This window comes from Mytilus edulis, chromosome 12, assembly GCF_963676685.1.
Source record: "Mytilus edulis chromosome 12, xbMytEdul2.2, whole genome shotgun sequence".
NCBI classification, from domain to species: domain Eukaryota; kingdom Metazoa; phylum Mollusca; class Bivalvia; order Mytilida; family Mytilidae; genus Mytilus; species Mytilus edulis.
The window spans coordinates 50,963,694-50,980,464 of NC_092355.1; the positions used below are offsets into that span (position 1 = coordinate 50,963,694).

At 32.4% G+C, this 16,771-nt stretch overlaps 1 protein-coding gene across 1 annotated transcript in view; it reads right to left on the reverse strand.

The window, feature by feature from the left end:
• Positions 1 to 8,112: 8,112 nt before the first annotated feature.
• Positions 8,113 to 16,771, reverse strand: part of LOC139497675 (uncharacterized) — a 55,676-nt gene continuing 47,017 nt past the window's right edge. Inside the window, exons 10-14 of the mRNA XM_071285908.1 lie at positions 14,746 to 15,981; positions 14,351 to 14,381; positions 11,642 to 11,931; positions 10,575 to 10,602; positions 8,113 to 10,283 (exon numbers count right to left, since the gene is read on the reverse strand). Coding sequence (XP_071142009.1) covers positions 9,979 to 10,283; positions 10,575 to 10,602; positions 11,642 to 11,931; positions 14,351 to 14,381; positions 14,746 to 15,981 — 1,890 coding nt within the window. The 3' untranslated portion in view covers positions 8,113 to 9,978. The remainder of the gene's footprint in view (positions 10,284 to 10,574; positions 10,603 to 11,641; positions 11,932 to 14,350; positions 14,382 to 14,745; positions 15,982 to 16,771) is intronic.

Genomic DNA, 16,771 nt, shown 5'->3' on the forward strand with positions numbered 1-16,771 from the left:
TCAAATCAACTTGAAACTTATTACACATGTTCCCTATGACATGATCTTTCTACATTTAAATACCAAATTAGATTTTTACCCCAATTTCACGGTCCAGTAAACATTAAAAATGATACTAGTAGTGCGAGTGGGGCATCTGTGTACTGAGGACACATTCTTGTTTTACAGATATCTTGTGTTACAAGTACAATATTTATGTCTGTCATATGTTCATTGTCCTTCTACTCATTTTCATGGTTCAGTGACTTAAAAATACGTATATTTTATGTCGAGGCTGCGGCGTTAGCTCAACTCTGAAAAGTTTTTAAATATTTTAGAAGGTAGAAGACCTGGATCCTTCATTTTTTTTATAGATGCCTTATGTTATGAAGTTTCCATATGTCATGTGTCAATATTCCTTGACCTAATTTTCATGGTTCAGTGACTACTTGAAAAAATAGGTAAGATTTTAAGTATTTTTAATATTCTTATTTCTCTTATTAAGAATAATAGGGTAACTATATTTGGTAAGTACATTGCAAGGTCCTCGTGGCCGTCAGATAGTTTTCACTTGACATCGACTTCATTTCATTGATCAGTGAACAAGGTTATATTTTGGTGGTTAAGTCCATATTTCAGATACTATAAGCCATAGGTCTACTATATTTGATGTATGCAGTGATTGGAAGGTGTACATGTCCATCTGGCAGGTGTCATCTGACCTTGACCTCATTTCATGGATCTGTGAACAGTTATATTTCTGTGGTTAATTCAATATCTCAGATACATGAGAAAAATGTCTACTATATTTGGTGTATGGAATAATTGTAAGGTGTACATGTCCTTCTGGCAGGTGTCATATGACCTCGACCTTATTTTTTTATGGTTTATTGTTCAGTGTTAATTTTTTGTTTTGTGGTCTTTTTTTTCTAATACTATTAGCAATATTTGGTATTAGTTAAGTTTTTGTGTTTAAATCTGTTGTTCTAAAACTGTATGCCAACTGCATTTGATGTATGGACATATGTTATGATGTAAATGTTAGTCTGGCATGTTTGATTAATTTTGACCTTGCTCTCATTATTACGGTTCATTGCTCAATGTTAAATTTTGTTTTGTGGTCTTTTTATTTTCTAATACTATGAGCAGTTTGTCAACTATATTTGGTGTATGGAATGATTGTAATGTGTATATGTCTTTCTGGCAATTATCATCTGAATAAAGGCAACAGTAGTATACCGCTGTTCAAAACTCATAAATCCAGGGACAAAAAACAAAATCGGGGTAACAAACTAAAACCGAGGGAAACGCATTAAATATAAGAGGAGAACAACGACATAACACCGAAACGTAACACCCCGAAATCGGACCAAGCATCAGACAAAACACCACGAGAATAACAAATATAACATGAAAACCAAATACATGAATTTGGGATAGACAAGTACCGTGCCACGTCTGATCTCAATATCTCAAAAATAAGAGAAAACACAAACGACTCAACGTTAAAATGCAACACACACAGAAACGAACAATAATATAACAATGGCCATCTTCCTGACTTGGTACAGGACACTTTTAAAGGGAATAAAAGTGGTGGGTTGAACCTGGTTTTGTGGCATGCCAAACCTCGCACTTTAATGGCAAAGTTAAATATAACATTGAAATGACAACATAATATTACAGGACTACAATACAAATAAATATGAGAACATATTAGACAAAGAAAAACATGATTAATAGATAACAAAAAGCATCAGGTTTAAAATTCAATACGCCAAAAACGCGCCTTGTCCACACAGGACTTACAAGTGACGCCCAGATATAAAAGATCGAAAGTGAAAAAAGTACAAAGTTTTACAGCACTGGAGATAAAAAGTTGAAAAGGTTTCGCCAAATACGGCATTGTTTTTATGCCCGGGATAAGAACATTCTTATTATATAGAACAATTCATGCTATTGCAAACAGTAAATTTTATCAAATGAATATGAAAGAGATATACATAAAGAAACTGAAGTATTAACTAATTACAGAAAACTGAACCCGAATACATAACGCCCAGATATAAAAGATCGAAAGTGAAGAAGGTACAAAGTTGTACAGCACTGAAGATCAAAAGTTGAAAAGGTTTTGCAAAATACGGCATTGTTTTTATGCCCGGGATAAGAACATCCTTATTATATAGAACAATTCATACTATTGCAAACAGTACATTTTAACAAATGAATATGAAAGAGATATACATAATGAAACTGAAGTATTAACTAATTACAGAAAACTAAACCCGAATACATAATGCTATTACAGTTTAACACAGAATAGACACACCCGAATCAGTCCAGGCGTCAACGTAATTACAAAAATGTGACGTCACATACGATGGCGAAAAGGTACAAACGTTATGCCACATTTGAATTTATGAAATTTAGAAACAGCATGACGTCACATATGAAAAACTATCAAAGTGAGATAGAATTAGGATTGATTTAAGATTATATCAGAACTAAATACTGATAATTAATTTAAACAAAATGCATATTGCAATACTTATTAATAGCAATTAACTGTAATATATATATGTCCAGTTTGTTATGAATCCAACTTCAAACGTAAATAATCGTACAAAATTTAATATAATTAATAAAGGCGGTGATTAATTTTTCTATCCGTAACACCTAAATATAATAAAAGACGACGTCAACACATTTGACAAAATCCGATGAGAATTACAAATATAACATTAAACATGTAAACTAAATACATGAATTTGGGATAAACAAGTACAGAAACACGTCTTATAGTAATGCGAATTCACATTCAGCAAAACAGTCACAATCGGGAATAAGTCACGTTTGGTAATTAAAAGATTAGACGACATTGATCAATGTTAAAAGTTAATAATTTAGCCCTCTTCTTAGATTTTATATTAAGCAGGTCAAGTACATTTGGTTGATTGAATGAGTGTTACATGAACATGTCCGTCTCGCTGATTTCATCCGACCCTGACTTCATTTTCATGGGTTATTGGTCAATGTGAGTTCATATTGTTGAGTCTGTTTCTAAGACAAATAAGTCAACCATATCTGGTGAATAGAATGATTGTGAGGTTTACGTGTCTGTCTTCAGGAATTATTTGACATTGACATCATTGATAATGTTAAAGAATTTACTAGATGAATTGCACAAACATATGACTAAAATTTATGACTAAAATTAGCAAAGACCCAACGAAACAACATTTGATACAAAAAATAAACAATACTTTTAGATATTTGGATAATATATTGGCTCTCAATAATGACGACTTCAGTATTATACTTAAGAAATGTATCCTGTTGAACTTACTTTAAAAAACACTAATACTAAAAATGGCCATTGCCCTTTCTTTGATTTTTGGTATCTATATCAGTAAAGGGACAAAAATTTATGATAAAAGAGATGATTTTTTATTTCCTATCGCTAATTATCCATTTTTAGATGGTGACGTTCCCTTGTCGCCATCTTATGGTGTTTATATATCTCAACCTGTACGATTCGCTGGTGTATGTAGCAACGTTTTAAATTTTAGCGAGAGAAATTTGTGTATTACCGAAAAATTATTACACCAGGGTTTTCGATATCACAAACTAGTCAATACATTTACTAAATTTTATCAACGGTATAAGGATATAATCGTAAATATAACTCAACATTCATACATCTTATACGTTCTGGTATTTCACATCCAATCTTTTATGGTAATATTCTTTACAAATGACAAAAATGTAAGTATTCACCTGAAAAGCTAACAAAACCTTTAAACAGACTTATTAAGAAGGGATATAGTTAGGATACTGTTGTCAGGTCATTAAAGATTGCATATTTTGGCTTTAATATTGATTCACTTATAGGGTCTTTGCATCGGAATTAAACTCATTTATTCTAAAACCAGTTGTTGGCAAGACACAGGTTATGTTCTTCTCGTATACTTCATGATGGTATAATAATTAACCCCTAACAGGAGGGATTGTGCCTGATATTCATATAATGAAGACATAATATTTCAATCAGTTTAATTGATGTCTGGAGCTGGCATGTCAGTAACTGCTAGTAGTTTTTTTTTTATTATTTATGTATTATTGTTATTTTGTTTATTTTCTTTTGTTTCATATTCTGACATCGGACTCGGACTTCTCTTAAACTGAGTTTTATTGTGCGTATTAGTGCGTTTGGTTTTTTCTACATTGGCTAGAGGTTAAGGGGGAGGGTTGAGATATCAAAAACATGTTTAACCCCGCCGCAATTTTGCGCCTGTCCCAAGTCAGGAGCCTCTGTCCTTTGTTAGTCTTGTATGAATTTTAGTTTCTTGTGTATAATTCGGAGTTTAGTATGATGTCCATTATCACTGAACTAGTATACATATTTGTTAAGAGGACAGCCGAATGACGCTTACGGGTGCGGGATTTTCTCGCTACATTGAAGACCCATTGGTGGACTTCTGCTGTTGTCCTGCTCTATGGTCGGGTTGTTGGCGCTTCGACACATTCCCCATTTCCTTTCTCAATTTTATTATTTATATATTTACCCGTAAATACCTTTTAAGACTCTACAAAACATCTATCAGTAAAGCAGGAGATATATTCAAATGCATGTGTGTACTCTTATCTGCCAGACATAAACTCAATAACTGTGTCATTGAACAGATATCGTATGTTACTATCACAAAAACGTATGCTGCTTCACTGTCGCATTGACATGTGATCGGATGGTTTATACAAAGTTGTAATCTGATATCTGATAGACATATTCTATGATTGTAAACGTAAATTTCCTTACAGTCGAATATACGTATGCTGATTTCTTTTCACATTAAATATACTCGATTGGTTTATCATGGTAAGGTGATCCATAACTGTGACATTGACATATAATCCATTAATGTTGTATTGACGTAACATAGTTGGTTTTTCTTCATGTATGCTTTTGTTTATTTTAATTTATATCCTTTTGTTATCTAATAGGCATAACACTAGTATACAACTGTGTCAATTACGTTAAATATCTAACAATTGGATTTACGTATTGACGGTTGTATTTTTATTGAATTATAACCAGTTGTTGTCAAATAGACATGTACTTCATAACTGAATACAAATATACTCAATACCATATGTTGACACATCCCTTTACTGTGTCATTGACATATTCTCTCTTACTACATTGACATATACTTCCTTACTGCGCCATTGACATATACTAAGTTTACTGTGTTTTTGACAGACAATCCGTACTGTGTCAATGACTTATACCACATGCCTGTGACAATAACATTAATACTCCATTATTACCATTGACATATCGTCGCTTACTTTTTCATTGACATATACATGTAGCACATATAGTCCCTCATAGTGTAATTGACATATACTTCCTTCCTTTCATTGACATTTTCAATTATTGTGTCATGGCATGTACATGTTGTATCTTATTTTGTCAATGGCATATATTCGTTACTGTGTCCTAGACATATGCGCCATACTGTGCCATTGACAAATAAACCATTACTAACTGACTGACATACACTTCCTTAATGTGTCACTGACACATCTTTTTACTGTGTCATTGACACACTTCATAAAAGTTGCTGTGGCATTGATATTCTCCACAACATTGTAATTACATATACTCCATTTATGTGTCATTCACATATGCTCTCTTACTATGTCATTGACATATACTCCATAACATGGTCCTTGTCATATATACCATGACTCTGTTATTGCACTATATTCTGTTAGTGTGTCATTGAAATATTCGCCGTTAGTATTCATGTTTGAATTGATTCACACTAGTCATTTTCTGGTCCCTTTATACATGTTACAGCTTGCTGTTCGGTGTAAGCCAAGGCTCCATGACCAAGGCCGTACTTTAACTTATAAAGGTGTACAGTATCATTGGCACTTATACCACATTATCTGATATCTATATAATATCTTTTCATTTAGATATACTCCATTTCTGTGTCATTGGCATATACACCCTTACTGTGTCATTGACATAAAGTCCGTTATTACTATGGAATTGAGGTATTGTCTGTTGTTTTTATACGACCGCAAAAATAAGCATTTTCTTGGTTTTCGCACTATAACTTAAGTTTAAGTTAATAGAAATCTATAAAATTTTGACACAAGGTTTATGACCATAACAGAAAGGTTGGGATTGATTTTGGGAGTTTTGGTTCCAACAGTTTAGGAATTAGGGGCCAACAAAGGGCCCAAATAAGCATTATTCTTGGTTTTTTCACAATAACTTAAGTATAAGTAAATAGAAATCAATGAAATTTAAACACAAGGTTTATGACCACAAAAGGAAGGTTGGGATTGATTTTAAAAGTTGAGGTTCCAACAGTTTAGGAATAAGGGGCCCAAAGGGTTCAAAATTAAACTTTGTTTGATTTCATCAAAAATTGTATAATTAGGGTTCTTTGATATGACAAATCTAACTGTGTATGTAGATCCTTAATTGTTTGTCCCGTTTTCAAATTGGTCTACATTAAGGTCCAAAGGTTCCAAAATTAAACTGAGATTGATTTTAACAAAAATTAAATTCTTGGGCTTTTTTGATATGCTGAATCTAAACATGTACTTAGATTTTTGATTACGGGCCCAGTTTTCAAGTTGGTCCAAATCAGGATCCAGAATTATTATATTAAGTATTGTGCAATAGCAAGCAATTATAAATTGAACAGTATTCAGCAATAGCAAGAAATCTTCAATTGCACAGTATTGTGCACTTCAATTGCACAGTATTGCGCAATAGCAAGAAATCTTCAATTGCACAGTATTGTGCAATAGCAAGTATTTTCAATTGCACAGTATTGCGCAATAGCAAGAACTATCTAATTGCACAATATTGCGCAATAGCAAGAAATTTTCAATTGGAGTTATCTTTCTTTGTCCAGAATAGTAGTTGAATCAACTTAAATCATTGTTTTATACAATATACAATGAATATTCACTTTTACTACCAAATGATAAATTAAAACAATCTTTACCATTCAGTGATAACAAGCACTTTTTTTACATTTTAATATTTTATGATCTATTTAAATGAGTAGTTATTGTTGCAAACTCCATTAGAAATTTGAATTGAGATCATTTTTGGAATAAGAGAAAGGGGGATGTAAAAAAAAAATTGGTGGGAGGGGGGGGGGGGGGGGTTAAATTTTTCTCATTTCTGATTTCATAAATAAAAAGAAAATTTCTTCAAACATTTTTAAAGAGGATTAATATTCAACAGCATAGTGAATTGCCATGGGCAAAACAAAATTTTTAAGTTCATTAGACCACATTCATTCCTATGCTGTGTCAACTATTTAATCACAATCCAAATTTAGAGCTGAATCCAGCTTGAATGTTGTGACCATACTTGCCCCAACCGTTCAGGGTTCAACCTCTGCGGTCGTATAAAGCTGCGCCCTGCGGAGCATCTGGTTCTTATTGAATTTCTTCTCAGATGTGTCTCACAAAACTTGCCATCTTTAGGTTCTAATCCAAACTCTTTAAAACGTAATGGCAGATCTTGTATAGAGTTACTTTTGTACAACCTACACAGGGTAACAGTAATCACCCAAAAGATTGGACAATACAGCAGAAACCAATTCGCTTAAATACAGATTAACACAGATAAAAATGTTTAGTTCAATTTTCTTTTGAGAAAAAAACACTATTTTAGCTGTACTATTATGCATTGTTGTCTTTTTTACTGCTCTGTAAGGTTGCCGTATTAGACGGTTTGGATTTCAAATGGGTCCTTTTAGTACTGATTTGTTAAAAAAAAAAACCTGGTTTTGAAATGCAAATTGATACCGGTTGAAGAAAACTCTAATTTTCTGTATTGTATGGTATTTCTAAATTTTATATCATACAACGATAAGGTTTTATTGTCTTAAATAGAAAGTTGGAACTATGAGTATGCATTTTTATTTGTGTTTATATATTTTTTGTAATAAGCATACAATGATTTGTAAATCCACACAACTGCAGAAAAAAATTCTATTTCAATTAATTCAACAAATAATCAACTATGTACAATGTATGTAGTGTAGTTTAGTAAACTATTAAAAAACATACAACTAAAACACAGTAAATATTATTAGTACTTGTTTATGTTCAAAACCATATAATACACAAAGTAATATTAATTAAAACTCAAAATCATGAATGTACAAGCTGCTTCAGTAATACTCATTCTAGGAGTACTCCTGGTGCGGGAGTTTCTCGCTGCATTGAACACCTATTGGTGACCTTCTGCTGTTGTCTCTTTGACACATTCCCAATTTCCATTCTCAATTTTATTCTAGGAGTACATATACATAATGTATCGTTAACGGTTGACAGAGGCAAAAGTAGTTCTTATAATTATATTTACAAAATACACACCAAAATAGATACGAAATGAATCTGAGCGTATTCAACAGTATGTATGTAGTTTTGTTTGATTAATGAAGGAATCTTTGCTATGAAGAGGAAAAGTAGCTCTTTTTTTTAATAACACTGCATTACTTTACACATCAATTATATTATTTCTCCGCTGTACATTTGTCCCTACTATGCATACAGTGGAATCCACATAAATTCAGACTTTTAAATATTTTATCAGAAGAGACTCCTAATTCAAAATATTGGTAAAAAAAGATACAAATATGTACAACTACATATGGTATTTACAATGTTTGAATGCACGAAGAAAAAGTCGACCAACAACAAATCGATTTGCAAAGCTGAAGTCAAAAATAGTGTGCTGTAGATTCATGTGAATAGGTACTTTAAAAAAAAATTAATTCAAGTGTGAAAAATAAAAATTAATCCTTGAGTAAACCTTCCTACACATGAACTACTGGGTGTTTTCATCTTGAAAACCCCATTTAAGAAACAAAATCCGAAAAGGAATAGACGTGCACTCCACTTAATTAGGGGTTACCTAACACAGTTTTCTTAAAAACTAAAGGTAGTAATACTGGCTGTACTGTGGCATTATTTTTATATTGCGTTGCACATTATGTTCATGTTTCGGCCCCCTACACACAAAAACAAATATGATGCAACATTACTTTCTTCATCTTCATTTCATTCCTAGGATGCACATATTGATTCACAAATGTACCCCCTTACTCCAGATTATAAGTAGAAACTTATATAGGGTTACACTAAACCCCGTCTCTCGCCTACGATTGTTTATGTAGGTGTTAATATTTTGCTTCAGACATTATCTAACTAATGCTGCCAATTCTGCTATAAAAATGGTCAAATAAACATTAGCACCAGTCTTTATATACATGTTTGATGCCCCACAAAACCAAATTCAATTCAAAAGTAAGATAAGGAAAACAAAAAAAAATCATATTTTCAAAACTCGGATATTGTATATTGGTCACATGCAACTGTGCAAATTCTATAAAAAGCCATTAATTTAAAAAAACCATCGCTATTATTTACCTACAGTTTCGGTTATGTTAGTTCTAGTGTTATACATCCTCTTTAAATTTTAAATGAAATAACATTAACAGGTAAACAAAAGAAGACATATGTCGCAACAAACACTGTAATTATTGTAATTACAATCATTACATTAGGCCAATTAAAAATATGTATTAGTTACAAACAGCAACCAGCAGTGCTACTCATAACCCTTAAAACTGTTTAAGGCATCCTTATCACATTTACAGAAATGCATGTTTGCAGATACATAAAATAAAGATGAAAACACATTATACTACAATACTACTGTTTGAAAACAGGCAGATAGAAGGTTATATCATTTGTAGCAAAAATCCCAAATCTGTAAAATGTTAGTACCAATATTCCAAAGATCTTTTTTTTAAGTTATAATACCCTAACAAATAAACCTTAATCTTGAATAATAATATATGGTACTACATGAACTTAAAGTGAGTTGTAAGTGCTGTATATCTAAGTAAATAAAGTAATATCTGTGTTTTCAGATTTTAAGGCATCGTCTTATTTCACACCATATTTCTTCTTTAAGAAAGCTAGTCCTGCTGCCGCATGAACACGTTTCAAAGCTACCATAAGCCAGTATATAGTTGGTTTCACCCGATCCGTTTTCTTCCATTTGATGAGGACATCATGTATTTGACCATTTAAATCCCTTGGAAAGTTGTGCATAGTCTCCCTTATATCACCAATGGTAAGACCTAATTCAATCCCTAAGTAAACAACACAATCACCTATCAGCTTCTTTTCTGTCAAAGCATTAATTACTTCATCAGAGGGAACAACTTGTAGGTGACTGTGGGCCTCTTCTGTTAAAAAAATGAAAGGAAATCTTAATTTATAAATAATGCTAAACCGTAATCATCTACATTTATTTTTTATAGTGAAAACAAATTATGAAACCGGTTAAAAAAAATAACATTGATCTTTCATTTTAAAATCTCAACCATAAAATACATCTAAAAATATTATGACAGTCTGCAATAACATGTATTGTATTGCTTGTTTGAGTAAAGGAAATGGTATAAAAAAGCTGTGAATTGATAGAGATACAAATATATATAATTGAAGCAGCAACAAAACTATAACAATAGTCTTACCAACTAGACTATGGTCCTCCCTGTGTATCTGAAATATGTAGAATAGAATGAACATCAAATTAACTTTTATATGCAGAGTAATTCTGGTATAATGACATACATCATTGAACATTTATAAAAAATCAAAACCAAAATTCAGTATTGACATTGTATAAATTTTTATTTTATTTATGCTAATTGAGTATATTAAACAGAATTTGGATAATATCATATTTTACAACCAATTCACCAATAAGTTATCCTGTACAGAGCTCACAAACATACAAAGCTAGAGAACAATATTGAATTAAACTGTTTATTCAGATCATATCTACATAGAACACATAAATTGTATAAATTTTGAAATAATGTTTATGGCTCTTGTTTAGTTTTATGCCTGTCTGTACAACGTAATCTTTCAGTTGTGTATTAGGCATTTGAAGATACCCTTAAATAATAATTTGTGTTGCTCCAGGCAAGCCTATACCAACACCTTATACCATAGAATGTTACTGATTATTGAAGTCAGTATATATATATCCTATGAAGCTAGAATAACAATTATTACGCACTCTGAGGTGTCTTTATTTTAACTTGAATAATCATTCTAATTGTTTGTACTCAATCACATTTCCTGTCAAGGTAACCAATCAAATGCAAGTTAAATAATAAGCTAGGACATTCACATCAAGTATAAATGTATGAAAAAAATATAGAATTGAAACTTGAATTGAAAAAGGGGTAAGTCAATGAAATATGACAAAACAAAAAGGTGTCACAGATGTCCCAGTTGCACTTTTATTTCCTATATTCAGTTGTTTAACCTAAAGTAGGACCGACGGAAGAACGAACGGAATCACAGACCAAAATCACAATGCCTTTAAATGTGGCATAAGAAAACGCTCAACTGACAGAGAGAATTGAAATCAACTGTCATATACCTAACTGATCTTACCTAAGTACAGGCAACATAATGATGTGATTTAATGATAAATATCCTACATAATTTTTTTTATTGATTTTACAAGTGTTTGAGTTTGCACGTGTTTCTTTGTAACACAGAAAGCTAACACACTTCACAAACTAACCTGGCATAGATAGTGTTGTCTGTCAATAGCCTTTAATGCCTCCAGCAGTTTCCCAAATGTAGCGGGTGATTGGTCGCTTTCTGTTTTATCTCTCCATTGAAACATCCCCATCAACATCATATCCATAGGATTGGAGAAATAACGAAAGTTTAAGTTGTCGTAATCATTTTTTGTCATACCAAGATGAATAAAGAAGTTGTAGAAGTCACCAATCCCCAGATACTTGGTTAGATGGACAAAATGCTGATCATTTGGTTTCAAGAGAAGCGTTTTTGTTTCTTTTTCAAGACCTTGAATGGAAAATAAGTTATACCATATAAACACTTGTGTAGGAAATAACTTTGAACCTGACTGGCAACAAAAATATCGATGATATAATCTGTCTAGTTTTTCTAATATTTTTAAATGTATGCAACCAATGAGTATTCTAGAAACATTTTTTACAGTTTCCCATTCTCGAACATCAAATCATTAGAGTTTTTTTGATATTATCAGTTTTTGATGAGCAATAAAACCAGAATAAGCAAAACTGTGGACCACTGCTCAATAATGCTACCCTGACTTAAAGAATTAGACAAACTGAAAGTTGATGTCCTATGGATCTAAAAACACATCACAAAGTAACGGTTAACATGGTTAAGCATGATCACATTCAGTCTTAGACAAATTTCAGGAAGCGTAAATCAAGTAAATCAAAGGAATTTCGCGTTTAACAGTAATGTGTCGCACACTTATGTATATGTGCATCTTCAACAATAAACAACGTTGTAGACTATAATAAAATTCATCACAACGATCTCTTTTTTGCTGATCTGAATTGAACTGCTGTTTTCCAATATATATCTTCTTCAATGTTTTCCCTGAACACAAAAAGGGTAAACTATTTGTCATTTCAATATGGCGACCTATTGTTGTCAACCAGTATAATTACATGTATCTACCTTTAGCGCAAACGTATAGTACATAAAAACGGCTGTTCCGCTGTACGACCAACTTATTTATACAACCAGATATCCTCAATTTTTGACATCAAAACTCCAAGTTTATGTAAACAAGGATTCAGATACAATATATGTATCTCTATTCCACAGCAAAATAAACAAATCGGTCCATTTCAATTTAGTTTTCATGGTAACATTACAAAAAACAAAAATTCCGCGAAATGATGTCATTGTCCTGGCATGACAACGAAACAAGGTGACGCGTCACAAGTATGTTTCCGTAAATAAAACAAGAAATCAAATGTAAAAACCGGGCGTTTTTAAGTTCCTTGTACGCATCAAAACGATTAAAATTACATTCGAAGAAAAAAATTATACTAAGTGCAAAAGTCGGTTACAAAAAATCATTGAATTATATACTATTAATTTTACTTATATATTATCAAAATTTGGTAAAACGGAACAGCCAAAACAGTATCGTATGTATAGGGCATTCACGTTTAACGAAATTACCGAATTTGTTCTATTTGAATCGAAATAAATCATGGCCACCGTAGATTTGTTTTCATTTAACCATGGGTTGGTCATTTATATTCGTATAAACGTTCAAGGTAAAATACTCGAATATAAATGCCCAACCCATGGTTAAGTGAAAACAAATCTAAGGCTGCCATGACTTATTTCTTACTTTTAGGGCAATCACTCATATAATGAGTGTACTAATGATTTTGGCAAAATTTGGGTTTTTCGTAAAACTTGTCTCGCTAATCATGTTTGCTTTAAAAAAAAAATATCTGTCTATCTTTTATAGTTAAAGGATAATTCGAAAAATGCCAAAGATTGGTCAAATTCATTCTTTAAGAACAAGATATATAATAAGGTGTCGACTGACGATTGGGAATGTTAGCTTATATATAGATCTAGTCTTGCTGATCATTTTTACTTATTCAATTACCTATCTGTCTATAATAGTTTTTCGGATACATGTTTTTGCGACTGCCAGAAGCTAGGATCCATTTCTTTCCTTTGTAAGTCTTGTTTAATTTCAAATCATAGTTCATTTATATGTTTTTGGAGTATAGATTGACGTCCATTTTCACTGTACTAGAACACATATTTATTTTGGGCCAGCTGAGCTGAATAGTTATCAAAGGTATCAAGATCATAATTTAGTACGCCAGACGCGCGTTTCGTTTACATAAGACTCTTCAGCTCGTCTCAGGGTGGTGTTGAAGGTTCATTAGTGGCCTTAAGCTGTGTTCTGCTCTAAGGGAGGGTTCCTGTCTCTTTCACACGTTCCCATTCACATTCTTAATTCTATTTAGGGAAAAGCTTATAAAATATCTTCATAAGGGGGCAATCACTCTAGTAAGGAGTCAACTGAAGATTTTGATTCAATCTGTATATTATATTTTTCAATGCATTAGACAATAACGTAAAATATTTAAAAAAAATCATTACAGAGCAATTATTTAAGGAAGAAGTTATCTGACAATTTTGTTGTAGATGAACAATAGTAGAGCTCAATACTCTGAACATTTTTGCCCCTCTTACATGTTCTGTTTCATTTGGCGAAAGGAGCTGGTTTTTTGGGGATGAATATATGTTGCTAAATCAATAATGTTGTAGACTGTTGATTTTTTTCTTTTTTTTTATCATGTTGATCATGTTGACCAGTGTTGTCTTTCTTATCTATTGAATTTTAATTGCCCCTTAGACATGTTAGATATCTGCACCCCCTTTTTCAATCATAAAACTATGTAATTACCTTCACAGTTTGGGTCACAATGCTCTTCGTTCTGAAAAATATATTTTAAAAAGTGATACTAGTAATCTTTCAGTTTGCATATACATGGATTTTGGCATATTTCATGTTACTTAATTCTTGAATTTTCTAACTATGTGTAGGTTTTCATTTTTTTTTTAACTTATCGTAAAAACATTTTTTTAGAAATATCCATTTAAATTTGACTGCGTTTTTCACAGAACATTTATAATTACCAAACCATTTATCAATCAATTATTTTAAGTTATCTAAAGTATGGTAAAGATTTCTTTTTTAGACTATGAAACATTATTTGCAGTAAGTAATCAACAATTATACTATCATTTATATGCAGTCAAAATATAGCAGGTATCGGGGATATACAGAAAAAAGCCTACCTTATCGAAAACCCAATTCAGAGGATATTTTGTTTGATGTTTTTTTCCATTTTTGCAACTCCAATGTTTACGTTTTTGGGCATCCAACAAGGGAATTAAGCATGTATCTCCATTGCATATTTCTCCAACTTCTATTTCAAACAAATCTGACATAACTTGGAATCTTTGTTTGCAATTAGCACGATGGTAAAACTGAAGAATTCGTCCTAGTGCTAAGGTCAAACATTCCTGTGTCGTTGTTGCGAGATCTGGTGATATGAGTTCTTTTGACTTGTCATTGATTAAGTAGGCATATATTCTCTGTCCCTCCACATGAATTTGAAGTTCGTTTTCAGAATCGGCATCCATAACTGCAGCTTGAAAATATAGACAAAAACGGCTATCCACTACCTTTATAGGCCATATGCAAATTGCAGCTCCTATAAGCTTGAATGACAAAGCGGATGGAACCACTGTCTCCTTCAGATGATAAGCTATGCATATTGTTCTGTCATTTGTTGCATTTTTCTTCATTTTTGCTGGAATGTGAGACGTCACGATACATGGTACTAGAAATAAATCTGCAGCTGTGTCCTTCTCTGTATAGCGTTTAGGTTCAACAAGGATATCAAGGTGAAGGAGAACTTGTACCACATAATCTTTAATTCTGTCATTCCCCAACACGTCTTTGAAAGATCGTTGTGACCACAGAGTGAAAAGGTCTGTCTTCTGTAGAACTCCAGTGGCTGATAACTTCTCTAGTATATCGCGCATATGTCCTTTCTTTGGCCAAAATATTCTGTCTGTAATGAAGGCTCTCAGGATATTGACCATTGCTGAAGGTTGAATGACAATAAAATCTCTTAACGCTGGTTCGTCGAAGTATAATAACTTTCCTATTGAGTTTTGAACAAGTAAGAAATCTTCGACTCTTTTTTCGCTCAGAGAAAATTCATTATTTGACCTGTTCATATCCAAAAATCTTTCTTTTGTTATCAACTTAACTCCATCTGCTCTCATATCTGATATCTGTAAATCAAGAGGCACCCACACAATTGGCATTTGTTGTCCCCATGTTGACTGCTGGAAGGCGATATCAACTAATGTACCCTTCAAACGATCAATATCCAGGTCAGCTGCATTTGTTGCGTTGATGAAAAAGACTTTGTCGTACATAATATGCTCATGAAGTTTATGTAAGGAAAACGCTTTTGTTAGTTCCTCTTGAAATTGAAGGGCTTGTTTCTTTTTCTCATCCTGTCAATCATAAAGAACTAAGCAATGACAACAATAAATTATTTACTTTCCACAAAAAATGAATGTTGGTATAATTTGATATATATTCTGAGGAATCTAAAATTGTTTTCCTTTGGAAATTTGTTTTCAATTAAATTCTCTGGTTTGAAACAAATATGTGATGAAATTATGAAAAAACTGGTGGCCATGGTATAGCCAACTGAGCTAAATATGGCATCAAACGCTTTGAAAAGAATGCATTTAAAGTTTTACATATTTAACCCAGCCTCATTTTTGCGATTGTCCCAAATCAGGGGCCTCTGGCGTTTGTTAGTCTTGATTGTTTTTTTTTTTAAATTATTGTTCATTCATATGTTTCTGAGTTGGACGTCCATTCTCGCTGACCTAGTACATATTTTGTTAAGGGGCCAAATGAAGCACGCCTCCTTGTGCGGGATTTCATCGCTGCATTGAAGACCCATTGGTGGCCTTCGGCTGTTTTCTGATCGTTTGTCGGGTTGTTGTTTCGATGTAACCTTTTATGTCTGTTTTGTTCAAGCATCGTTGTAAATATAATGCACTTTGATGCGACTGTCATTCAAGTGAGATGTTTAGCGCTATAAAACCAGGTTCAATCCACCATTTTCTACATTTGAAAATATCTGTACCAAGTCAGGAATATGACAGTTGTTGTCCATTCGTTTGATGTGTTTTATCATTTGATTTTTTTCCATTTGATTAGAGACTTTTCGTATTGAATTTTTCACGGAGTATATTTTTTGTAATTTAACTTTTTTTTTACACATTCCCC